This window comes from Chiloscyllium plagiosum, unplaced genomic scaffold (assembly GCF_037043375.1).
Source record: "Chiloscyllium plagiosum isolate Xiang-an unplaced genomic scaffold, Cpla_swu_hap1 HiC_scaffold_33, whole genome shotgun sequence".
Lineage (NCBI taxonomy): Eukaryota > Metazoa > Chordata > Chondrichthyes > Orectolobiformes > Hemiscylliidae > Chiloscyllium > Chiloscyllium plagiosum.
Genome location: NW_028270171.1, coordinates 13,696,688 through 13,717,140, shown reverse-complemented (window position 1 = coordinate 13,717,140; position 20,453 = coordinate 13,696,688). Strand labels below are relative to the sequence as shown.

At 45.3% G+C, this 20,453-nt stretch overlaps 1 protein-coding gene across 1 annotated transcript; it reads left to right on the top strand.

The window, feature by feature from the left end:
- The first annotated feature begins 2,566 nt into the window (after positions 1-2,566).
- On the top strand, positions 2,567-15,620 carry LOC122542230 (ferritin, middle subunit-like). Its single transcript, XM_087978053.1, has 6 exons — positions 2,567-2,668; positions 3,819-3,965; positions 5,006-5,131; positions 14,019-14,165; positions 14,887-15,012; positions 15,465-15,620. Exons 1-6 carry the CDS (start codon positions 2,567-2,569, stop codon positions 15,618-15,620), a joined length of 804 nt encoding a protein of 267 aa, XP_087834179.1.
- Positions 15,621-20,453: the final 4,833 nt, after the last annotated feature.

The window sequence follows — 20,453 nt, the reverse complement described above, 5'->3', positions numbered from 1 at the left end:
TTCTCCCCGTGTCTGCGTGGGTTTCCTCCGGGTGCTCCGGTTTCCTCCCACAGTCCAAAGACGTGCAGGGTCAGGTGAATTGGCCATGCTAAATTGCCCGTAGTGTTAGGTAAGGGGTAAATGTAGGGGTATGGGTGGGTTGCGCTTCGGCGGGGCGGTGTGGATTTGTTGGGCCGAAGGGCCTGTTTCCACACTGTAAGCAATCTAATCTAATCTAAACTGACAGATTTGATAGGAAAGGGAAGTTTCTCTGGATTTTGATTGGTGGTAAAGTGATGGTGTGGGGGAGGAGGTGGGATATTGTTTTGTCATCTGTTTTGAAGTTTTTCTAACTGTTATATTTAGATAATTTGTTTTTTTTATTTCTTTTATGCAATAAACTTGTTTTATTGTTAAAACCAATCTGCAGCCCTGTGATCTATTCATCTGAGTTGTGCAGGTGTAATATTGGGTGTGATCATAAAGCTTAAAAATGTGTTGCTGGAAAAACGCAGCAGGTCAGGCAGCATCAAAGGAGCAGGAGAATCGACGTTTCGGGCATAAGCCCTTCTTCAGGAATAAGCATAAAGGATAGTCACATTGAACTCAAAATGTAAACCCTTTTTCCTCCCTCCACAGATATTGCCAAACCAGTTTGGGGTGGTGGGAGAGCCGGAGGAGGATGGGGGGAAGAGCCAGAGGGGGGTGGGGGAAGAGAGCCAGAGGGGAATGGGAGGGAGAGTGCCAGAGGGGGGGTGGGGGAGAGAGCCAGAGGGGGCTGCGGGAGAGAGCCAGAGGGGGGGGTGGGGGAGAGAGCCAGGGGGGAATGGGAGGGAGAGTGCCAGAAGGGAATGGGAGGGAGAGTGCCAGAGGGGAATGGGAGGGAGAGCCAGAGGGGGATGGAGGAGAGAGGGGAGTGGGGGAGGAGAACCAGAGGGGGAGGGGAGAGAGCCAGAGGGAGATGGCGGCAGAGAGCAGGAGTTGAATTGGGGGAAGAGCTGGAGGGGAATGGAAGGGAGAGAGCTGGAGGGGGATGTAGGGGGAGAGAGCTGGAGGGGGATGGAGTGGGAGAGCTGGAGGGAGATGTAGAGGGAGAGAGCTGGAGGGGGATGGAGGGGAGAGCTGGAGGGGGATGGAGAGGGAGAGAGCTGGAGGAGGATGGAGGGGGAGAGCTGGAGGGGGATGTAGGGGGAGAGAGCTGGAGGGGGATGGAGGGGGAGAGCTGGAGGGGGATGGAGGGGGAGAGAGCTGGAGGGGGATGGAGGGGGAGAGCTGGAGGGGGATGTAGGGGGAGAGAGCTGGAGGGGGATGGAGGGGGAGAGCTGGAGGGGGATGGAGGGGGAGAGAGCTGGAGGGGGATGGAGGGGGAGAGCTGGAGGGGATGGAGGGGGAGAGTTGGAGGGGGATGGTAAGGGAAGTGCTGGAGGAATTTGATTGGACAGACCCAGAGGGGGATGGGGGTTTGGGGGGAAGAGCCAAAGAGGAATAGGGGAGAGAGCTGGAGGGGAATTGAGGGGGAGGGGGCTAGAGTAGGAGGGGAATGGGAGAGAGTGAGCGAGGGGCTGGAGGGGAGAAAAGCATAGGAGATGGAAGGGAGGAAGCCAGAGGGGATGGAGGGATAGGGAATAAGGCGGGAGTGGGTCAGATGGGAAGGGGGGAGAGAGTCAGATGCCAATGGCAAGTAGCAAGAATGGGAGAGATTCCCAGTCAGCCACACGAGGAAAAGAAACTTGGAAGCATCTAAGATCTCTATCTACAACACATATGTAAAAAGTGCATGTTGAAATAGCAACACGGACTGAGTGCACCATTACACAGACCATCACGGTCCATAGTTCCAGGCTACAACATGTGGGAAAAGGTGTGCTACCATAGCAACTCAGCATCCTTCATGGGCCAGTTGGCTCAGTTGGTTGGAGCACCTGCCACAGCACCTGATGCAAGCACAGTAGGGTTTGGTCCCCATTCTGACTGGGGTGAATTCAGGATCCTTGCCTGATATGCAGTTAAGGTCACAACAGTGTGGGTTGGATCTGACATTGGGCAAAAAGTTGAAGATACCAAGAGGAAAATATTTTGTAAGAACAATGCCTCTATTTTCCAATGGATTTTCAACATTGCCATTGACAAGTCAGGAAAGAGAATCCCTCAGAGTAACACATCAATGTAGCTCTGCAGGCCCTCAACAGGATTATCTTATTACCTTCACCCAAACATAAAAATTGGATTTTATAATGTACTTTATTTTTGTTATTATTTCCAAGTAGAGACGTGAGCCTGTGATTGTGAAGGTCAAAGATCAATCAAGGATTCCATAATGGTTGAGGTGCCAATCAAAGGAGCCCCTCCTTTATCATTCTGGGTCCAAATGCACTGATTGGAATCCAACTGGAAATGGCAGCTCTTCAACTGATTGAGCAAAACGATTGGTCACCTCTGATTATGTGATTTCCTGCTTTAAAAGATGAGGATTATGTTCCTAGAGTATAAATTTAACACTAAAAGTTAATGGTAGCTGTTATTGAGCATTGTGTGTGTGGTTTTTGTGGAAAAAAATAGGAATCAGGATAAGGCTTCTTTTGACAAAATGGCCTCCCAGGTTTGTCAAAACTATCACCAGGATTGTGAAGCTGCTGTCAACAAGCAGATTAACCTTGAGCTCACTGCCTCCTATCTCTATCAGTCTTTGGTGAGTTTTGTCTGTTTTTTCAAATAAAGCCTTTTTTTAAAATTTAAGGTTTCTGTTTTTGATTTGACCTGAATAGTTTCTTGCTTGGACTTCATGGCTGACTTAACTATTGATGTCAGTCTTCTACTTGGATAGATGTCAGGTGTGTTCTTTTAATTAACCTACCTCTCTAATTCACTCTTCAGATGTTGTTGCCACAACATGTTGCAGTTGCACAAAACTGTGGTGTGGCTGCACTTGGAGTATTGTGTACAGTTCTGGCCACTATTATAGGAAGGATGTGGAAGCTTTAAAGAGATCAGAAGACTTTAGATGCTTCCTGGTATGGGAGAAGGTCTTGAGGAAATGGCTGAGGGACTTGAGGCTGTTTTTTCTTGGAGAGGTGGCTTAATTGAGACATATAAAATGATCAGAGGGTTAGATAGGTTGGACAGAGAGCCTTTCCACCTTGTATAGTGATGGCTAGTATTAGGGGATATAACTTTAAATTGGGGGGGTAATAGATATAGGAAAGATGTCTGAAGTAGTTCAGAGTAGTAGGGCTGTGGAATGTATTGCTTGAAGCAGTTGTTGACTTGCCAAATTTAAGAGGAGAAAGTGAGGACTGGAGATCAGAGCTGAAAGTGTTGCTGGAAAAGTGCAGCAGGTCAGGCAGCATCTGAGGAGCAGGAGAATTGATGCTTTTAGGCAAAAGCACTTCAGGAAGGGCTTCATCATATTTGCCTAAAATGTTGACTCTCTTACTACTCAGATGCTGCCTGACCAGCTGTTTTCACAGCATCACTCTCCTGACTCCAATCTCCAGCATGTGCAGTCCTCACCTTTCTCCAAGTTTGACCAAATGGTCAAAGGCCTAAAGTCTAATCATTTGGATAGAAGTGATTTTTAGTTTCCACTTGATATTTCTCATCCTTACACTTGCAAACCGATCAGTGTTCAACTTCTTCTATTTGTGAACAAATAATTGCTTTCCCTAATTCAGTGTGAAATTCTAATTGTTTACTGGACTTGAACACTGTTGCTTTTTCACTTTACTGATTTTCCATAGTCGATTAAACCTGACTTCATATTGAGCCTCTTCTCTTTAGACACTTTAAACTAGAACTGGGGCCAGTGATGTGCTAATGGGATTTAAATGGTTCTCTTTCAGATGTCGTACTTTGACCGGGATGATGTTGCCCTGCACCATTTCTCCCAGTTCTTCAAAGCTCAGTCCCAGGAGAAGCAGGAACATGCAGAGAAGCTGCTGAAATTCCAGAATCAGCGTGGAGGCAGAGTCCTCCTCCAGGATGTGAAGGTGGGAATGGGGGGGGGGGGAGAAGGTGGCTGCTCTCGTGATGTGGCTTCATGTCAGTGACTGGGTTTTCCCATCCTGAAGGGGAAGTGACGAGGTCTTCTAGTTGGCTTTTCCAATGATCTCCTCCATCTCCAAGTCACAGCAGAGACACAGCCCCTTTAGTCTGTGCTGACCAATAAACACCAAACTACACTAACCCCATCTACCTGCAATTGGTCCTTAGACCACTACACCCTGCAACTTGAAGTATTTGTCCAATGCTGCTGGAATGTCACTGCACTAGCTGCCCCCACTCATCAGGTGATGCATTCCATATTTCTGCTCCTCTGTTGAGAAAGCTTTCCCCAACATATGCCTTAAACCTGTGCTTTTTAGTCTTGCTGTGTGCCATGGGGAAGAGATTCTCACTATTGTCCAATCAGATGCCCTATCTGCCTCTGTTCCAATAAAACATTCAGTCTTTCCCCTCAATGGATTTTCCATCTTGTGCAACATCATGCTGAATCTCATCTGTACCCCCTCCAGGGCAATCCCATCCTTCTCATAGTGTGGTGGCCAGAGCCAGTGTTCTGTTGTCCTAACTGATTTTACAACTTTGAATATAGGAATCAGTCCTATTTTACAATGCCCCAACTCCTGCATCCACCTTCACCCAATCTACCTGTACTGAATGTTTCTGGGATCTCTGACCTTGTATCCAAAGTATCTTTTTTATTATTGTAAACATTTTGCTGTCCCTCAAATGAATTGAATTGCATGCACATTTTCAATCCATGTACTTCAAGTGTGAAACCATTGTGCAAGTGGGACTGAACCTTCCACCTTGTGGTCAAGAGGTGGGACAGAATGGCTGTTGTGACCGATAAGGATGTGAATATCCTGATCTAATTTCTCAAATGGACACTGATTCAAACAATTTTTTATAAAACTTAACCCTGATCTCAACAATGACCTGTTCCTGAACTTCCTGTTTCAGACCAGCCACATGGCCAAGGTGAACATAACTCTCCAATAACTGATCTGTCTGTCCTTTGTTTCAGAAGCCAGAGAGGGATGAGTGGGGTAACGGTCTGCAGGCAGTGCAGGTTGCCCTGGATCTGGAGAAGAATGTGAACCAGAGTTTGCTGGATCTACACCAACTCGCCACTACCCAGACTGACCCTCATGTAAGCTTCACCACCTCCTCATTCTCATCACTGCCAGACCCTCAGGGCAACACCTCACTGGTTGGTCTTTGTGGGTTTGAAATTCAATAATACAACACTTGGTCCAGATCTAACATTGATCACTCCAGATCATGCTGATTGTTACAATGTTACAACTGCTCCTTAAGGTGAAGGAGGAACTTGGATTTTATTTTGGGAGTGCTGAAGTCATTATTGGCCAATGAATCCCCATTCAGGGTCATTGCAGTGGAATGATCACTGTCCATCACAATACAACTGTTCCAGTTGAGAAACAGCAAGATGAGCCAGCTGAAAGGCTATTGTCCTCACAGCACATATTCCTGAAAAGTCTAAGAAACTCTCTAATATCTAGAGCTATTAATGTTGATGCTGGAGGATCAGTGGGAAAGTGCAGCAAGCCAGACAGCAACCAAGGAGCAAGAGTTGACATTTTGGGCACATTCAATTTTGTAGTGGAAATTCTATAATTGTCTTTGTGCTAATATAATGAGTTGTAATATTCCTGTGTTCCAGCTGTGTGACTTCCTGGAGACCCACTATTTGGATGAGGAGGTTGAGATCATCAAGCGACTTGGGGACTACATCACCAACCTGAAGCATCTGGGAGCTCCTGAGAATGGGCTGGGAGAGTACCTGTTTGACCGGCTCTCGCTGGAGGACAGCAGTTAGTGGGACATGGGGTACTGTCTGCTCTTGTCTGAATGCATTACTGACTTCACTTGGACAATCTGGCTTCTCCCTAGGGAGAAGGAATATATTTGCAAGGATGTAATGGCTGTACCACCTGAATGGAAATGAATAAAATCTTGCTTATTGTCCATCATTCAGACCACTGATACTTTTGCTTTGGTAGATCTCTTGAGCTTGGAATGAGTAATTTGGCTGATCAAATAACTAGGTTATGAGACTTTCACTGGGTTTTCTTTTCCTCTTCCCTACCCCACTCCAATCATCCACTTGGACTGGGATCTCTACAAGGTGCTCCTCTGGAGTAACCATGTGGTCAAGCCAGCCCTGCACCACCCCCTCTGTAGAACATAAGGTTGGATTACAGTCTAGGGTGGAAAGTCTTCAATTCCTTTCTTTTGTACTACAATTAACACTTTTTTTTTTCTGTACTTAATAGCTATGTTTGTGATTTAAGGAAAACTTGTGAAAGGAAGTTTCTGTATCACCACAAACAGTCAAGTGCAGACATCCTTCAAATGGCTTACCTAAGCCTCCAATGACTCATTTTCACTTTAGACTCCAGTGTGATTTATTGCTAAACTGATGACCAGATCAGCTCACCTCTAAGGTGAGGTCCATCAGGGTCTAGTTTCTGTCCAGATTCTGGAACCAGCCAACCTGGAAATGATACAATCCTAACATTTCTTGCATAGCTGCCAATAGAGTGCCATAACAACTATATTCCAAGTGTTTGTGGCTTCCTTGGACATTGGGCCCAGCCTAAAGTTTTAGGGGGCCAGTTGGGTTTCTGAGCAGGGTCAGTACTAGGCCCTTTGATCTTCACCTTGTTTCAGCAGTTAGCCACACTGGCTATTCATGCCCTTCTAATCTCAAATGTACTACTCTGGCTGGGAACTTTAACTGCCCATTTTGGAACAACAAGGAGCCAATCCACACTGGGGGCAACTTTCCCAGAAATGAGTTGTCCTGTGTGCATCCCTCCATTTTACTTTGCTGAAAGTGTGTTGCTGGAAAAGCACAGCAGGTCTGGCAGCATCCAAGGAACAGGAGAATCAACGTTTCGGGCATAAGCCCTTCTTCAGGAATGCCCGAAACATCGATTCTCCTGTTCCCTGGATGCTGCCTGACCTGCTGCGCTTTTCCAGCAACACCATTTTCAGCTCTGATCTGCAGTCCTCACTTTCTCCTCATTTTACTTTTCCCTAGCAGACTGCTCAGTCTCAAGATCAGGCAGCCTTCCCCACTGCCCGCAACCTTTTTTGAAAAAAAAATACTTCAGGCCTGGCAGCCCAGAGCAGGGGAAAATCACCTCTGACATTCCAGGAGTCAGCTCAAGGAACTTTTGAGCTGTATTGGATTAGAATGTGTTCTGCATTGCCCCCTACAGCTGAAATGAGCAGGATGACTGTGATCTGGGAATAACACAGCAATGTTCAGGGTTAGATGCTTCCATTTGACTTATTCTTGCTTCTAAAATCTGTAGTTTGCAGTCCAAGCTGCTCCTAGCTTCCATGGGGTGAAGGTTTCTCCTGATGCGGTTTGATTTGACCTAGTGACGTTGAAGGCACAGTGATTGCTCTCCATGTTGGGGAGTGGGTGTGACTGGGAGAGGAAACCTGGAGATACTGATTCTTCTGTACAGCTGTTCCACATATCTTTCAAGGTTTCAGGGATCATGGGTTAGGGAGGGGGCTGTCAGAGACATCTTTGGTGATTGTTTCAGTGAATTTTGTTTAGCTAGTGCACACTGCAGCCTTCAGGGTGGGGGTGAGACTTTAAGGCACTTATTTATTCCAGCACATAAATCCTTTTATTTTAAACAAACATTAAGTTATGCTGATAGAATCCCTACAGTCCAGAAAGAGGCCATTCAGCCCATTGAGTCTGCATCAATCATCTGAACAGCATCCTGTTCAGACCCATGCTATCCCCCATATCCCAAGGCTGATCCACCTAGCCTACCTATCCCTAGATGCTATCAGCAATTTAACACAGCCAATCCACCCAGCCTGATATCTTTGGTCTTGGGAGCCAAGGTAAATTGAGACAAAGAGCAAAACCATGTTCATTGGCAACTGGGTTGACCAATCCTTAATCCTTTATCCCTTCACCATCAGGACAGATTACCTGAAGGTGCTGGGAATACGATTCAGAGGGGTGTGTGCAAACTTTTGGGAGAAGCGTATTGCCAAGGTAAGGCAGAAACTGGGCCTTTGGGAGCACCACTCCCTCTCCATTGTGGGTAAAATCCTGGTCATCAGGTGTGAGGCACTCTCTGTTGTTGTTGTTGTCTGTGATGCAGGTCTGGCCTGTTCCCTGAAACTGCGCTGTTACCTGAGCCATTTTCCACTTCTCCTGGAGGTCTACGATGGACTGTGTCCATAGGGATACCATGCCCAAAACTCTGGATGAGGGAGGGAGGAACATATTGCCTTTATTCTGATGGCCATCTTTGTGTGCAGCTGCATCAAGTTGTGCATAGACCTCGGTACGCAGACACCAAGTGTCACTACGTACTGAGGTTCCACCTGTCATGGGTCTGGCCTCATTGCCATGAAACCCTCCAAGTAGTTTGACTATTCCATATCACCTGTCCTTTGTGGAGAAATTTGTAAAGAAAAACACCTTCGACCACAAGTCCACCAGGAAGTGGTCGGCACGTAGTGTCCTTGAGACCCTTCGGGAAAAGGAGAGGGTGGATCCTGATGGGTTGTTCCTTGAGCAGTCTGTCAAAGCCATTTGGCAGAATGACTCATCACCAGAACTTTCCAACAAGCACCAAGACATCGCTTGGCTGGTGGTGAGAAGGGCATTACCTATGAGATCCTTCATGCACACCCAGTCTCTCTGCGCCACCGAACGCTGCCTGCGAAGCGGCTGCCAGGGATAGAGACTGTCCCACTTCTCCTTCCTGAATGTGCCTTTGCAAAGGAAGTCTGGAGGATGATGCAGTGGTGTGTGTTGAGAGTTGTCCTGAGCAGACCCATGACGTGGGACTCTGTGCTCTATGATCTGCTCCTCAGGACGCACACCAAGACAAACATCTACTGCACCTGGAGGACCATCCACTCAGTGAAAGGCCCCCTTTGGTCTACCTGAAATTTGGTTGGTCTTCCAGAGCAAGTAGTTGACCCTGACTGAGTGTTGCAGATTGGCACATTCCAAGGTCCAGGACTATGTGCTGAGGGACGCGCTGAAGCTTGGGTCAGCTGCCGCTGAGGAGCATGTGGTGAAAGACCACTGTCTGAAGTCTTTCTGCTGAAGGTTAATGAGGATCCATTCAGTTATTGGATCTTTCCACTGCCTCAAATGCATGTAAATATAATCTGGTTCAAGTAAGAGAAGTCTTTGGTTTGTTGGCTAGAGTCAAAATCCAATATTTGTTTGTTTCTTTGATATGCAATTGTACAGAACCAAACTGCATATGCAACAATATATATATAGTCCAGTTTACACACCAAAACACTAAATGTGCTGAGTGCCTCAGCCATGTAGATTAGATTAGATTACTTACAGTGTGGAAACAGGCCCTTCGGCCCAACAAGTCCACACTGCCCCGCCGAAGCGCAACCCACCCATACCCCTACATTTACCCCTTTATCCTAACACTACGGGCAATTTAGCATGGTCAATTCACCTGACCTGCACATCTTTGGACTGTGGGAGGAAACCGGAGCACCCGGAGGAAACCCACGCAGACACGGGGAGAACATGCAAACTCCACACAGTCAGTCGCCTGAGGCGGGAATTGAACCCGGGTCTCTGGCGCTGTGAGGCAGCAGTGCTAACCACTGTGCCATCATGCCGCCCATGTAGTAGGCATCAGGCCTCCATGCCTAAATTGCTGCTCGAAACATATGGTACATTCAGCTTTTCTATCTCCATGTTCAGTTTTTACTTGTTTCAAGAAGAACTAGCTCTCAACTTGAGCATGTTTCCAATTAGCGTGATTATTGTTCTGTTTACATCGTATTCTGTAGAATGTACAGCTCAGAAACTGGCCTCCGAACTCTATGTGGTCCATACCCACAGCGATATGGACATGAGGGTGTCTCAACATAAAGTTGAATGTGTTGAACTGAGCAGCCTCCAGTGGAGTGGTGTGCTGTGAGAGTTTGGGGATTGAAGGTCCCCACTCAATGTTAGGGTATGATCACAGCCTTGACGGATGGATTGATGGAAGCAAGTTACTTTGACCCAATAACTTTCTCAAATACCAGGTTACAGTCTAGCCTTATCGTTTTGGATTGAGTTACAAGTTTGAATATTATACACATAACCACGGTCAGAGGTCAACCCTGATAAATATTCATAGTGATGAGAGCAAGTCAGAGGCCGGGAATTCTGCTGTGAATTTCTCAACTCCTGACTTTCCAAAATCAGAATCTTCCCACTTGGAAACATTCTTCTTGAAACAATTTTGAGCAGCAATTTAGACATGGAGGCTTGAGGCCTATTACATGGCTGAGGCACTCAGCACATTTAGCATTTTGGTTTGTAAACTGGGCTTCCTGAGACCCAAGGTCAAAGAGATCACAGCAGATTTAGAATGGATCCACAAAGTTGCCTGCACTAGATGACCCAAAAGCACATTATTTCTGTCACTGTCAAGCAATAGGCAAGTGTTTAATGTCAACATAATCTCGCCATTTCTCAATGGACTCCCAACACTGTCATTCAAATGGTAGGAAGACAAATCCCTCAGATGAACGTACAAACAGAATTCTGCAAATCTGTGTTGAGCATGTCTTTATAATAAACAACCTCAGATGCAATAGTGAAGTTTTAGAGTATGTTTTATTTTCATTTTCAGATAGATACACTTCCAGAATTTGCAGTTATGCAGCAGGTCAAAAGTCAATCAGCAATTACATCATCGACCAGTTGTCAATTCTGTTTGGCTTCTGGATCCAATTCCCATCCTGCGCTGATTGGACATGGCAGCTGATCGATTGATTAACAAGAGTGATTGGCCTTCACTGATGATGTCATTTCCTGCTTAATAAACTGAGGGTCAGCTCCTGAAGTATAAATAAAAGTCCAAAGGCAGTGTTTGTTTAGGTATAGTTGGTGGTAATCCTCAATTTGTGATTGGGCTTTGTATTCACCACAGAATGGCCTCCCAGGTTTGTCAAAACTATCACCAGGATTGTGAAGCTGCTGTCAACAAGCAGATTAACCTGGAGCTCACTGCCTCCTATCTCTATCAGTCTTTGGTGAGTGTGCTCTCTGTGGGCTTAAAGTTAAACCTATTATGCTGATGTTTTGAGTTTTGTAGTCTTCTCTAAATATGAATTCAAGATAAAAATGTTACAGCAACTATGGAATATGATGAGGTTAGAATATCTAATGCCTAAATGGCCTACACTGACCTATGCAGGGTGAACTGTTCTCAGGGGTTATTTTATTAATCCCCGATAAGGTTGTCACTGGCAGTAACTGTCATTCCCTCCCTATGGCTGTCAAAATTGAGTATTTCTAAAATATTAAAGTCATTTAGGTCAACTGTATGGTGGAATGGAAGTATCCATTCCCTAGTCACCTTTTCTACCATGGAAATATACTGTGATATTTCCTTTAATTTTCTAACATTCTGTGGAATGTTAGTTTTGATGCTGCAGAAGGAGTTATGGATTTTTCATGTTGGTCTATCTGAGCAGAAGTAAAAGTTTCAGGCTGTGACTGGCATATACTTAAGGCCTCAACTGAGGCCTTATCTGGCTTTTTGATTGCATTCATCATATAAGTGGGTAATGGTCAGGGAGCCACTTGTTGTCCATAACTCTTTCTAGAAGGGTTGATCTGCTAAAGTATTACTGCATCCACAGGAAGGCTGGAATTGAGACTTTTGACTGAAGAAATCTAATCTCCAACCAGGATGGCATGGTAACCAAAAAATGGCTGGCTGTTTTACTCTAGAGAGTTGTCCATGCCCTTCTGACATGGTGGAATTTGTTTAGGTGTGTTTTAACTAACCTTAGTGAGTGCTGCAGGGTACCTGATAGACCCTCCACACTGAAGGGAGGTGGAGAATGTAGTACCAATAGAGTAGGCTGCTTTATCCTGGATGTCTGCTTGGATGTTGTAAATGCTCTCATCCAGACACGTGTAGAATATTCATCAGTCTGGGTTTGTATTGTGGTTTTTGCATGAGAATGAAGTCCCTAAAGCATAGCTTGTTAGAGATGGGAACAGCTTTCATTGGTGAACCAGTAAGGTTTTTATAACCTGTCCCAGAAGAATAGACCACACACTTCCACTCTGACCTGAGTTGTGACCCTTCATTGACATCTTCCCACTGTTAAGGACCTCTAAAAGTAGCCCAGACCTAACCTTTTTTATAATAAAGGTACATGTATAATGGATATTTCAGGGGTGATGCAGCTGGTCAAATCATTCTGCCTTGTGAAAAAATGTCTCTGAAACAAAGAACTGAATTTAGAATAACTTTTTTAACTTGGGGAAACTGACTTCATGAAAGAGCTGTTCCAATACCTGCAGCATTCCAAAAACGCCCCTTTGCAAATGCTAAATTCCTATCTGGTTCTCACAGGAAAATTCAGTCAGGCAAGAAATCTGTTGAAGCATGGAACCTTATCACTGTAAAAGCTTCTGTGACCAGAAGCTTCTGCCTGCTGAGAACTTCAACTTGGTGAACTGGCCACTCCCCTGCCACTGCTTAAAGTAGCTACTTTCAGACATGACAGCATCTCATTGCTCTTTCAATGGGGGTCATAGAGGCAATGGACAAATAACCTTGTTAGAGGGGCAGCATTGTCTCTCCATTTACTTATGAACACGATGCCTCAAATGAGGCAAATATGGATGCTCACCTAAATGGTTTGTAGTTGCTTGAAGTCAAATCGAGTATAGTGCTTTTCAGCTTACACTTTAAGCTGCTGATATTATCTGCAGATAATAGTTGATCTCTAGGTCACATTAGGTCTTTCCTGTATTACACATTTCTTTGATCAAGTTTCAACTAGTGAATATGATGCTTGTTTACAAGTTTCTGGATGTTTGTGTGCACTGTGTACACAGGCCTGTAATAAACTGCTGCAACAATCCAAAGCCTGTTATTGAGCAGGTTTTCCTTAGCAAACCCCTGGGGCCCCTTTCTCTCATTCCCCTCCAAATAAGAGCACACTTTGGTACATCCAATCCAATGATGTACAAGCTGCAGAAAACACTCTCCTGACTAAACTAGTGCCAGCAGTGTCCAACATCCATTTTCCAGTTTGTTCCTTCAAGGTTAATGTGCCTTGCAGCAGCCTCATGGTGACTTTCTCATTGAATGGCAGGATGGCCTTGAGGGGCTGAATGGCCTACAGTCCCTGTGCTCTGGTATCAGTTTTGTATCTCTACTTCCATTCAGAAAAATGTCCTGGTGACTGGGTATTACCCTCTGGTTAATGTCAAATGGAGTAGACTGCACTTAGTACTCCAGTGGCTTTCCTTGTCATCCAACTGAACCCTCCCCTTGTTAAAGGTTACAACTTCCAATGTTCTGCATTGAACCAATTGAAATTTCTACAGCTGTAGAAATGTACAGTATGGAAACAGACCCTCCAATCAAGCTTTCTCCTGCCTACCAGATGTCTGAATTAATCTAGTCCTGCTTGGCTCATATCCCTTTTGCTCTTATTCTTGTACCCATCCAATGCCTTTAAATGTTATTGGGTTTGCCTCCACCACTTCCTTTGGCAGCTCATTCCATACACATCACCCTTTTTGGAAAAGCTGTCTGTGTTGATAGTGATAGATATAATAGACCTAGTCCTCTAGTTTTGGACTCCTCCACCCTGCAATGTAGTTTCCTTCATTTGCTCAAATGCTATTCAATCTCTAATATCTTTCAATTCTGGTGGTTAATGAGCAGAAACACTAATTCAGTGTTTCTCTCCTCTGATGCTGTGCCAGATCTGAGCAATTCACCAGCTGTTTAATCCAAAATAAGTGAATTTGCCTCCCCAGGAGGAAGCTGGGGTTGTTAACCTCCTCCAGTTAAAGGAGCTGCTGGCTCATTGGACAACACTGGTATATTAAAATGGTTGAGAACCCAGAGGTTTAACAGCTTGAATAGTCAGCCTGGTTTCAAAGGCTAAATTAGTGTCCTACTTCTAACACCTCACTGGGGCCAATTCTAGTTAATGGGATGTAAATTGTTCTCTTTCAGATGTCGTACTTTGACCGGGATGATGTTGCCCTGCACCATTTCTCCCAGTTCTTCAAAGCTCAGTCCCAGGAGAAGCAGGAACATGCAGAGAAGCTGCTGAAATTCCAGAATCAGCGTGGAGGCAGAGTCCTCCTCCAGGATGTGAAGGTGGGAATTGGGGGGGTTGGAATGGCTGCTCTTGTGATGTGGCATCCAGTAAGTGACAGGATTTTCACATCCTGAAGGGGCAGTGACAAGGTCTTCTGCTTGACTTCCCTAATCTCCATTTCCAAGTCACAGCATAGAAATGGGCCCTTTTGGTCCACCATAATTTATGCTGACCAAACTACACTAATCCCATCTACCTGCACTTGTTCCTTTTCCCACTATGCCCTGGCATTTGAAGTATTTGCCCAGATGTTGCTGAAATGTCACTGGACTAGTTACCACCTCCCCTCCCTCAGGTGGTGTCTTCAATATTTCTCTATTGAGCAGCTTCCTCAGTACCTCTTGACCCCTTCATCCTCCAACCTTCATGTGAATGTCAGGGATGGCAGTGGTTCAGTGAGTACTACTGCCTCAGTGCCAGGGGCCCAGGTCCAATTCCTGCCTCCAGCAAGTGTCTGTCTGCAGTTTGAATGTTCTCCCCATGTCAGTGCTGGTTTCCTCCCAAAGTGCAATATGCAGTTTAGTTGATTGGGCAATTTAGCATGGCCATAGTGGCCTGGGATGTGCAGGCTACATGCATTAGCCACTCTAAATGCAAGATTAGTGGGATCGGGTGGGTCAGTTTGGGACCCTCGCGGGTCAGTGGACAAATGGGCTAAATTCCCTACTGCATCCCACTGTAGGGATTCTGATCCTTAACTGTCCTTTGTTTATGTTTCAGAAGCCAGAGAGGGATGAGTGGGGTAACGGGCTGCAGGCAATGCAGGTTGCCCTGGATCTGGAGAAGAATGTGAACCAGAGTTTGCTGGATCTACACCAACTCGCCACTGCCCAGACTGACCCTCATGTAAGCTTCACCACCACCTCATTCTCATCACTGCCTGACCCTCAGGGCAACACTTCACTGGTTGGTCTTGTGGGTTTGAAGTTCAATAATAAAACACTTTTTTTTTTTTTGTCTAGACCTAACATTGATCACTCCAGATCCATACTGATAGCAACAATGTTACAACTGTTCCTTAATAAAGTCAAGGAGGAGCTTTGTAATCTGGGAGTGCTGAAGTGAGATTGGCCACTGAATCCTCATTCAGGACCATTGCAGTGGAATGATCACTGTACACCACAATACAACTTAAGAAGCTGCATGATTAAGCAGCTAAATGGTATCATCCTTACTGACACAAATTCTCTAGCTGATATTTCCTGTCTCTGGAGTTATATGGCCAAATCCCTTTGCAGTGGGAATTGTCAACTTGTCTTGGATTGTGCTAATGTAATGATTTGTAATCTGTGTTCCAGCTGTGTGACTTCCTGGAGACTCACTATTTGGATGAGGAGGTTGAGATCATCAAGCGACTTGGGGACTACATCACCAACCTGAAGCGTCTGGGAGCTCCTGAGAATGGGCTGGGAGAGTACCTGTTTGACAGGCTCTCGCTGGAGGACAGCAGTTAGTGGGGCGTGGGATACTGTCTGCTCTTGTCTGAATGCATTACTGACTTCACTTGGACAATCTGGCTTCTCCCTAGGGAGAAGGAATATGTTGGCAAGAATGTAATGGCTGTCCCACCTGAAATGGAAGTGAATAAAATCTTGTATTTGATCTTGCTTATTGTCCATCATTTAGACCACTGATACATCACACAAATTTGGTGGCTATCTCTGGAGAGTTTGCCTGCAATTTAGCCCATCACATTGAACTAAAACACCTCCTAATCTTCTTTGCTTCCCTCTCTCTACACACCCCCACCTTCTTTCTGCCTCCCCCACCCCCACAAGGTTGGGTATTGCAGTCTGTGGGGTGTCCAACCTTTAATTCTTTTATCCAATAACTACTTTTCTGGACTTGATGGGTACAATTATAGCCAAACTTTGTGCAAGGAAGTTTCCAAGCCTTAATCAAAAAGTGATGGCCACATGTCCATTTCTGCATCTTGCATTCTACATCCAATCCCAGATTTCCTGTCAAATTGTTCACTTCCACCAATTTTTTTTTTTCACTTAGGCAATACTCCACTATTTGAGGTCATAAACTACATGATCTGGGTGATGAGACCTGATCTTCCCTCTCCTTTAAGCCTCAGATAAGGTCCATCAGGGCTTTGGTATCTGTCCAGATAGTGGAACCAGATAACCTGGGAATATGATCTCAACTTGTTTGCTTTGCTCCCAAGGGAACTCTAATATGAACAAGATATTCTAAATCTGGCTGGGTTTTCTTCTTCCTCCTTTCTCTCTTTTTCTTTTTTCTTTTTTTTTTTTCCCCCCTCTTCTTTCCTCCTCCTCTTTCCCTCTCCCCCCCCCCCCTCCCCCCCCCAAAAAAAAACCTAGGGAGCTAGTTAGGCTTCAGACTAGGACTAGCACAGGGGCTTGTGATCTTCATCCTCTGCCTTATTACAGCCATTACCAGTTAGGCACACTGACCAGTTTGTTTTTCCTCCATAGTCTAAGTCAAACATGTAGCTCCTGCTGGGGACCTTGATTAAATACCTAACCTGAGTTCAATAAGGAGTCCCCACTCAAGGGGAGGGGGAAGAATGTTTCCCAGAAGTAACAAACTTGTCCCATGCAGTGTCCTCAGTTTACCATCTCTATCTGAGGACTCTACTCCCAACACTGCTCCTGCAAACTGAGTAAACTGTCGGCCCAAAGTTGGGAAAACTCACCCCAACCATTCAGTGCAGTCATATTCTAGGGTGTTAACTCAAATTCTCCTGAGCTGCATTGGATTATAATGCACACTCAATGTCACCTACAGCTGAAATGAGCAGGCTGATAGTGACCTGGGAATAACACAGCAATGCTCAAGGTTAGATGTTTCCATCTGATTTATTCATGCTGCTAAAGTTTGCAGTCCAAGCTGATCCTAGCTTCCCATGTGCTGAAGGATTCTCCTGATGCAGTTTGATTTGACCCAGTGATGTTGAAAGAGCAGTGATTTCTCTCCAAGTTGAATGGGAGAGGAATCCTGGAGATGCTGACTCCTGTACAGCTGTTCCTTTCTCTTTCAAGGTTTCAGGAATCATGGTTTAGGGTAGGGGCTGTCAGAGACATCCTGGTGATTGTTTCAGTGAATTTTGTAGCCTTCAGAGAGGGTGTAGGGCTTTAAGGCACTTGACAAATTTATTCCACCGCATAAATCCTTTTATGGTAAACAATCTTAAGTCATGCTAACAGACTCCATACAGTGTAAGAGGCTATATGAGTCTGAACAGGATAATCCTCATCCACCCCAATTTGCTGTAAACCTACATTTCCCATTGGTGAATCCACCGATCCTGCACATTCTGGGGACACTATCAGCAATTTTGCATAGCTACTCCACCAAACCTGCACACCTTTGGTCTGTGGGAGGAAACTGGAGCACGCAGGAAAGCCACACAAACATGGGGCAAACGTGCAAACTCAACACAGACAGTTACCCAAGGCTGGAATCAAACTCAGGTCCCTGGTGCTGTGAGGCAGCAGTGCTCACCACTGAGCCACCGTGCCACCCTAAAGGAACATGCTGTTGTATACTTATTAGAGTCATACATCACAGGAGCAGACCCTTTGGCCCAACCTATCCATGCTGACAGGGTTTTCAAAACTAAACTAGTTCTACTTCCCTGCATTTGGCCCCTATCCCTCTCAAAACCTTCCTGTTCAAATGCTCGTCCAACTATCTTTTAAATGTTATAATTGTACCCACCTCCACCACTTCCTCTGGCAGCTCGTTCCATGTACACAGCACCCTCTCTCTGAAAATGTTGCCCCTCACGTCCCTATTTTTAATCTTTCCCCTCTCACCTTAAGCCTATGCCCCTCTACTGGTGGACTCCCCCATCCCGTCACAGGGTGTTTTTTTTATTTGGTCAATCTTCAGTGTGCCAATCACAAGGCTCCGTTTCGTGCCCAGCTGCAGTTACCCTTCAGGAGGTGGTGATGAGCTGGTTGTTACAGCCCACCTGGTGTGGGAGAGACCAGAATGCTGCTGCTGCTGCTGCTGCTGCTGAGGGGGGGCTTCCGGGACTTGGATTCAGAAACAGTGATATTGTTCCAACTCAGGATGGCGAGAGATTTCCCTGGGGCTTCGTCAGTGTTCTTGAGGCTGCATTCAACCAGAAAATTGGAAAGTATTCCATCACTTTTCCTAACTTCGTTCTTATAGATGGTGGAGAGGCTTTGGAAAGTCAGGAGTTGAGAAATTCGCAACAGAATTCCCAGCCTCTGGCTTGTTCTTATCGCCATGAATATTTATGAGGGTTGACCTCTGACCATGGTACCATGTATAATACTCAATCTGACAAGTAATGGCTCGACTGTAACCTGGTATTTGAATCAGATACTGGGTCAAAGTAACTTGCTTCCACCAATCCAGCCGTCAAGGCTGTGATCATCCCCTAACATTGAGTGGGGACCTTCAATCCCCAAACTCTCACAGCCCACCGCTCCACTGGAGGCTGCTCAGTTCAACACATTCAACTTTAGGTTGAGAGACCCTCATGTCCATATAGCTGTGGGTATGGACCATGTTGAGTTGGGAGGCCAGTTTCTGAGCTGTACGTTCAATAGAATACAATGTAAACAGATCCAGAATCTCCCCACTTGGAAACATCTTTGAGTTGAGGGCTGGTTCTTCATGAAACAATTAAAAACTGAGCATGAAGATAGAAACGTTGAACATGCGATAAATTTCTAAAAGCAACTTAGACACGGAGGCCTGAGGCCTACTACATGGCTGAGGCACTCAGCACATTTAGCGTTTTGGTTTTCAAACTGAGCTTCCAAAGACCCAAAGTCAAGGAGTTCACAGCAGATTCAGAATGGATCCACAAAGTACATCAGTTGCCTTCACTAGATGACCCAAAAGCACTTTATCTCTGTTGCTGTCCAGCAATAGGCAAATGTTTATTTTCAACAAAATCCAGCCATTTTTCAATGGACTCAGCAGCGAAAAAGTAGAATGGTGTGTTGTTTCCCTGGTGCCAGGATCAAGGATGTCTCAGAGAGGGTGCGGAATGTTCTCACGGGGGAGAGGGGCCAGCAAAAGATCATTGTCCACATTGGAACCAACAACATTGGAAGGGAAAAGGTTGAGATTCTGAAGGGAGATTACAGAGAGTTAGGCAGAAATTTAAAAAGGATGTCCTCAAGAGTAGTAATATCTGGATTACTCCCAGTGCTACGAGCTAGTGAGGGCAGGAATAGGAGGATAGAGCAGATGAATGCATGGCTGAGGAGCTGGTGTATGGGAGAAGAATTCACATTTTTGGATCATTGGAATCTCTTTTGGGGTAGAAGTGACCTGTACAAGAAGGATGGATTGCACCTAAATTGGAAGGGGAATAATATACTGGCAAGGAAATTTGCTCGAGCTGCTCGGGAGGATTTAAACTAGTAAGGTGGTGGTGGGGGGGAGGGGGTGGAACCCAGGGAGATAGTGAGGAAAGAGATCAATCTGAGACTGGTACAGTTGAGAAGAGAAGTGAGTCAAACAGTCAGGGCAGGTAGGGACAAGGTCGGACTAATAAATTAAACTGCATTTGTTTCAATGCAAAGAACATGGGACTAGGATATCATAGCAATTACAGAAACATGGCTCAGGGATGGGCAGGACTGGCAGCTTAATGTTCCAGGATACAAATGCTACAGGAAGGATAGAAAGGGAGGCAAGAGAGGAGGTGGAGTGGCATTTTTGATAAGGGATAGCATTACAGCTATCTGAGGGAGGATATTCCCAGAAATACATCCTGGGAAGTAATTTGGGTGGAACTGAGAAATAAGAAGGGGATGATCACCTTATTGGGATTGTATTATAGATCCCCTAATAGTCAGAGGGAAATTGAGAAACAAACTTGTAAGGAGATCTCAGCTATCTGTAAGAATAATAGGGTAGTTATGGTAGGGGATTTTAACTTTCCAAACGTAGACTGGGACTGCCATAGTGTTAAAGGTTTAGATGGAGAGGAATTTGTTAAGTGCATACAAGACAATTTTCTGATTCAGTATGTGGATTACCTATTAGAGAAGGTGCAAAACTTGACCTACTCTTGGGAAATAAGGCAGGGCAGGTGACTGAGGTATCAGTGGGGGAGTACTTTGGGGCCAGTCACCATAAATCTATTAGATTTAAAGTCGTGATGGAAAAGGATAGACTGGATCTAAACGTTGAAGTTCTAAATTGGAGAAAGGCCAATTTTGACTGTATTAGGCAAGAACGTTCGAAAGCTGTTTGGGGACAGGTGTTCGCAGGTAAAGGGACAGCTGGAAAATGGGAAGCATTCAGAAATGAGATAACGAGAATCC

Excerpts from the sequence above, each read along its gene's own strand:
- LOC122542230 (XM_087978053.1), top strand. The coding sequence starts at position 2,567 with ATGGCCTCCCAGGTTTGTCAAAACTATCACCAGGATTGTGAAGCTGCT. Across the intron at positions 2,669-3,818 it reads CCTATCTCTATCAGTCTTTG|ATGTCGTACTTTGACCGGGA; the intron begins GTGAGTTTTGTC and ends GTTCTCTTTCAG. Across the intron at positions 3,966-5,005 it reads TCCTCCTCCAGGATGTGAAG|AAGCCAGAGAGGGATGAGTG; the intron begins GTGGGAATGGGG and ends CCTTTGTTTCAG.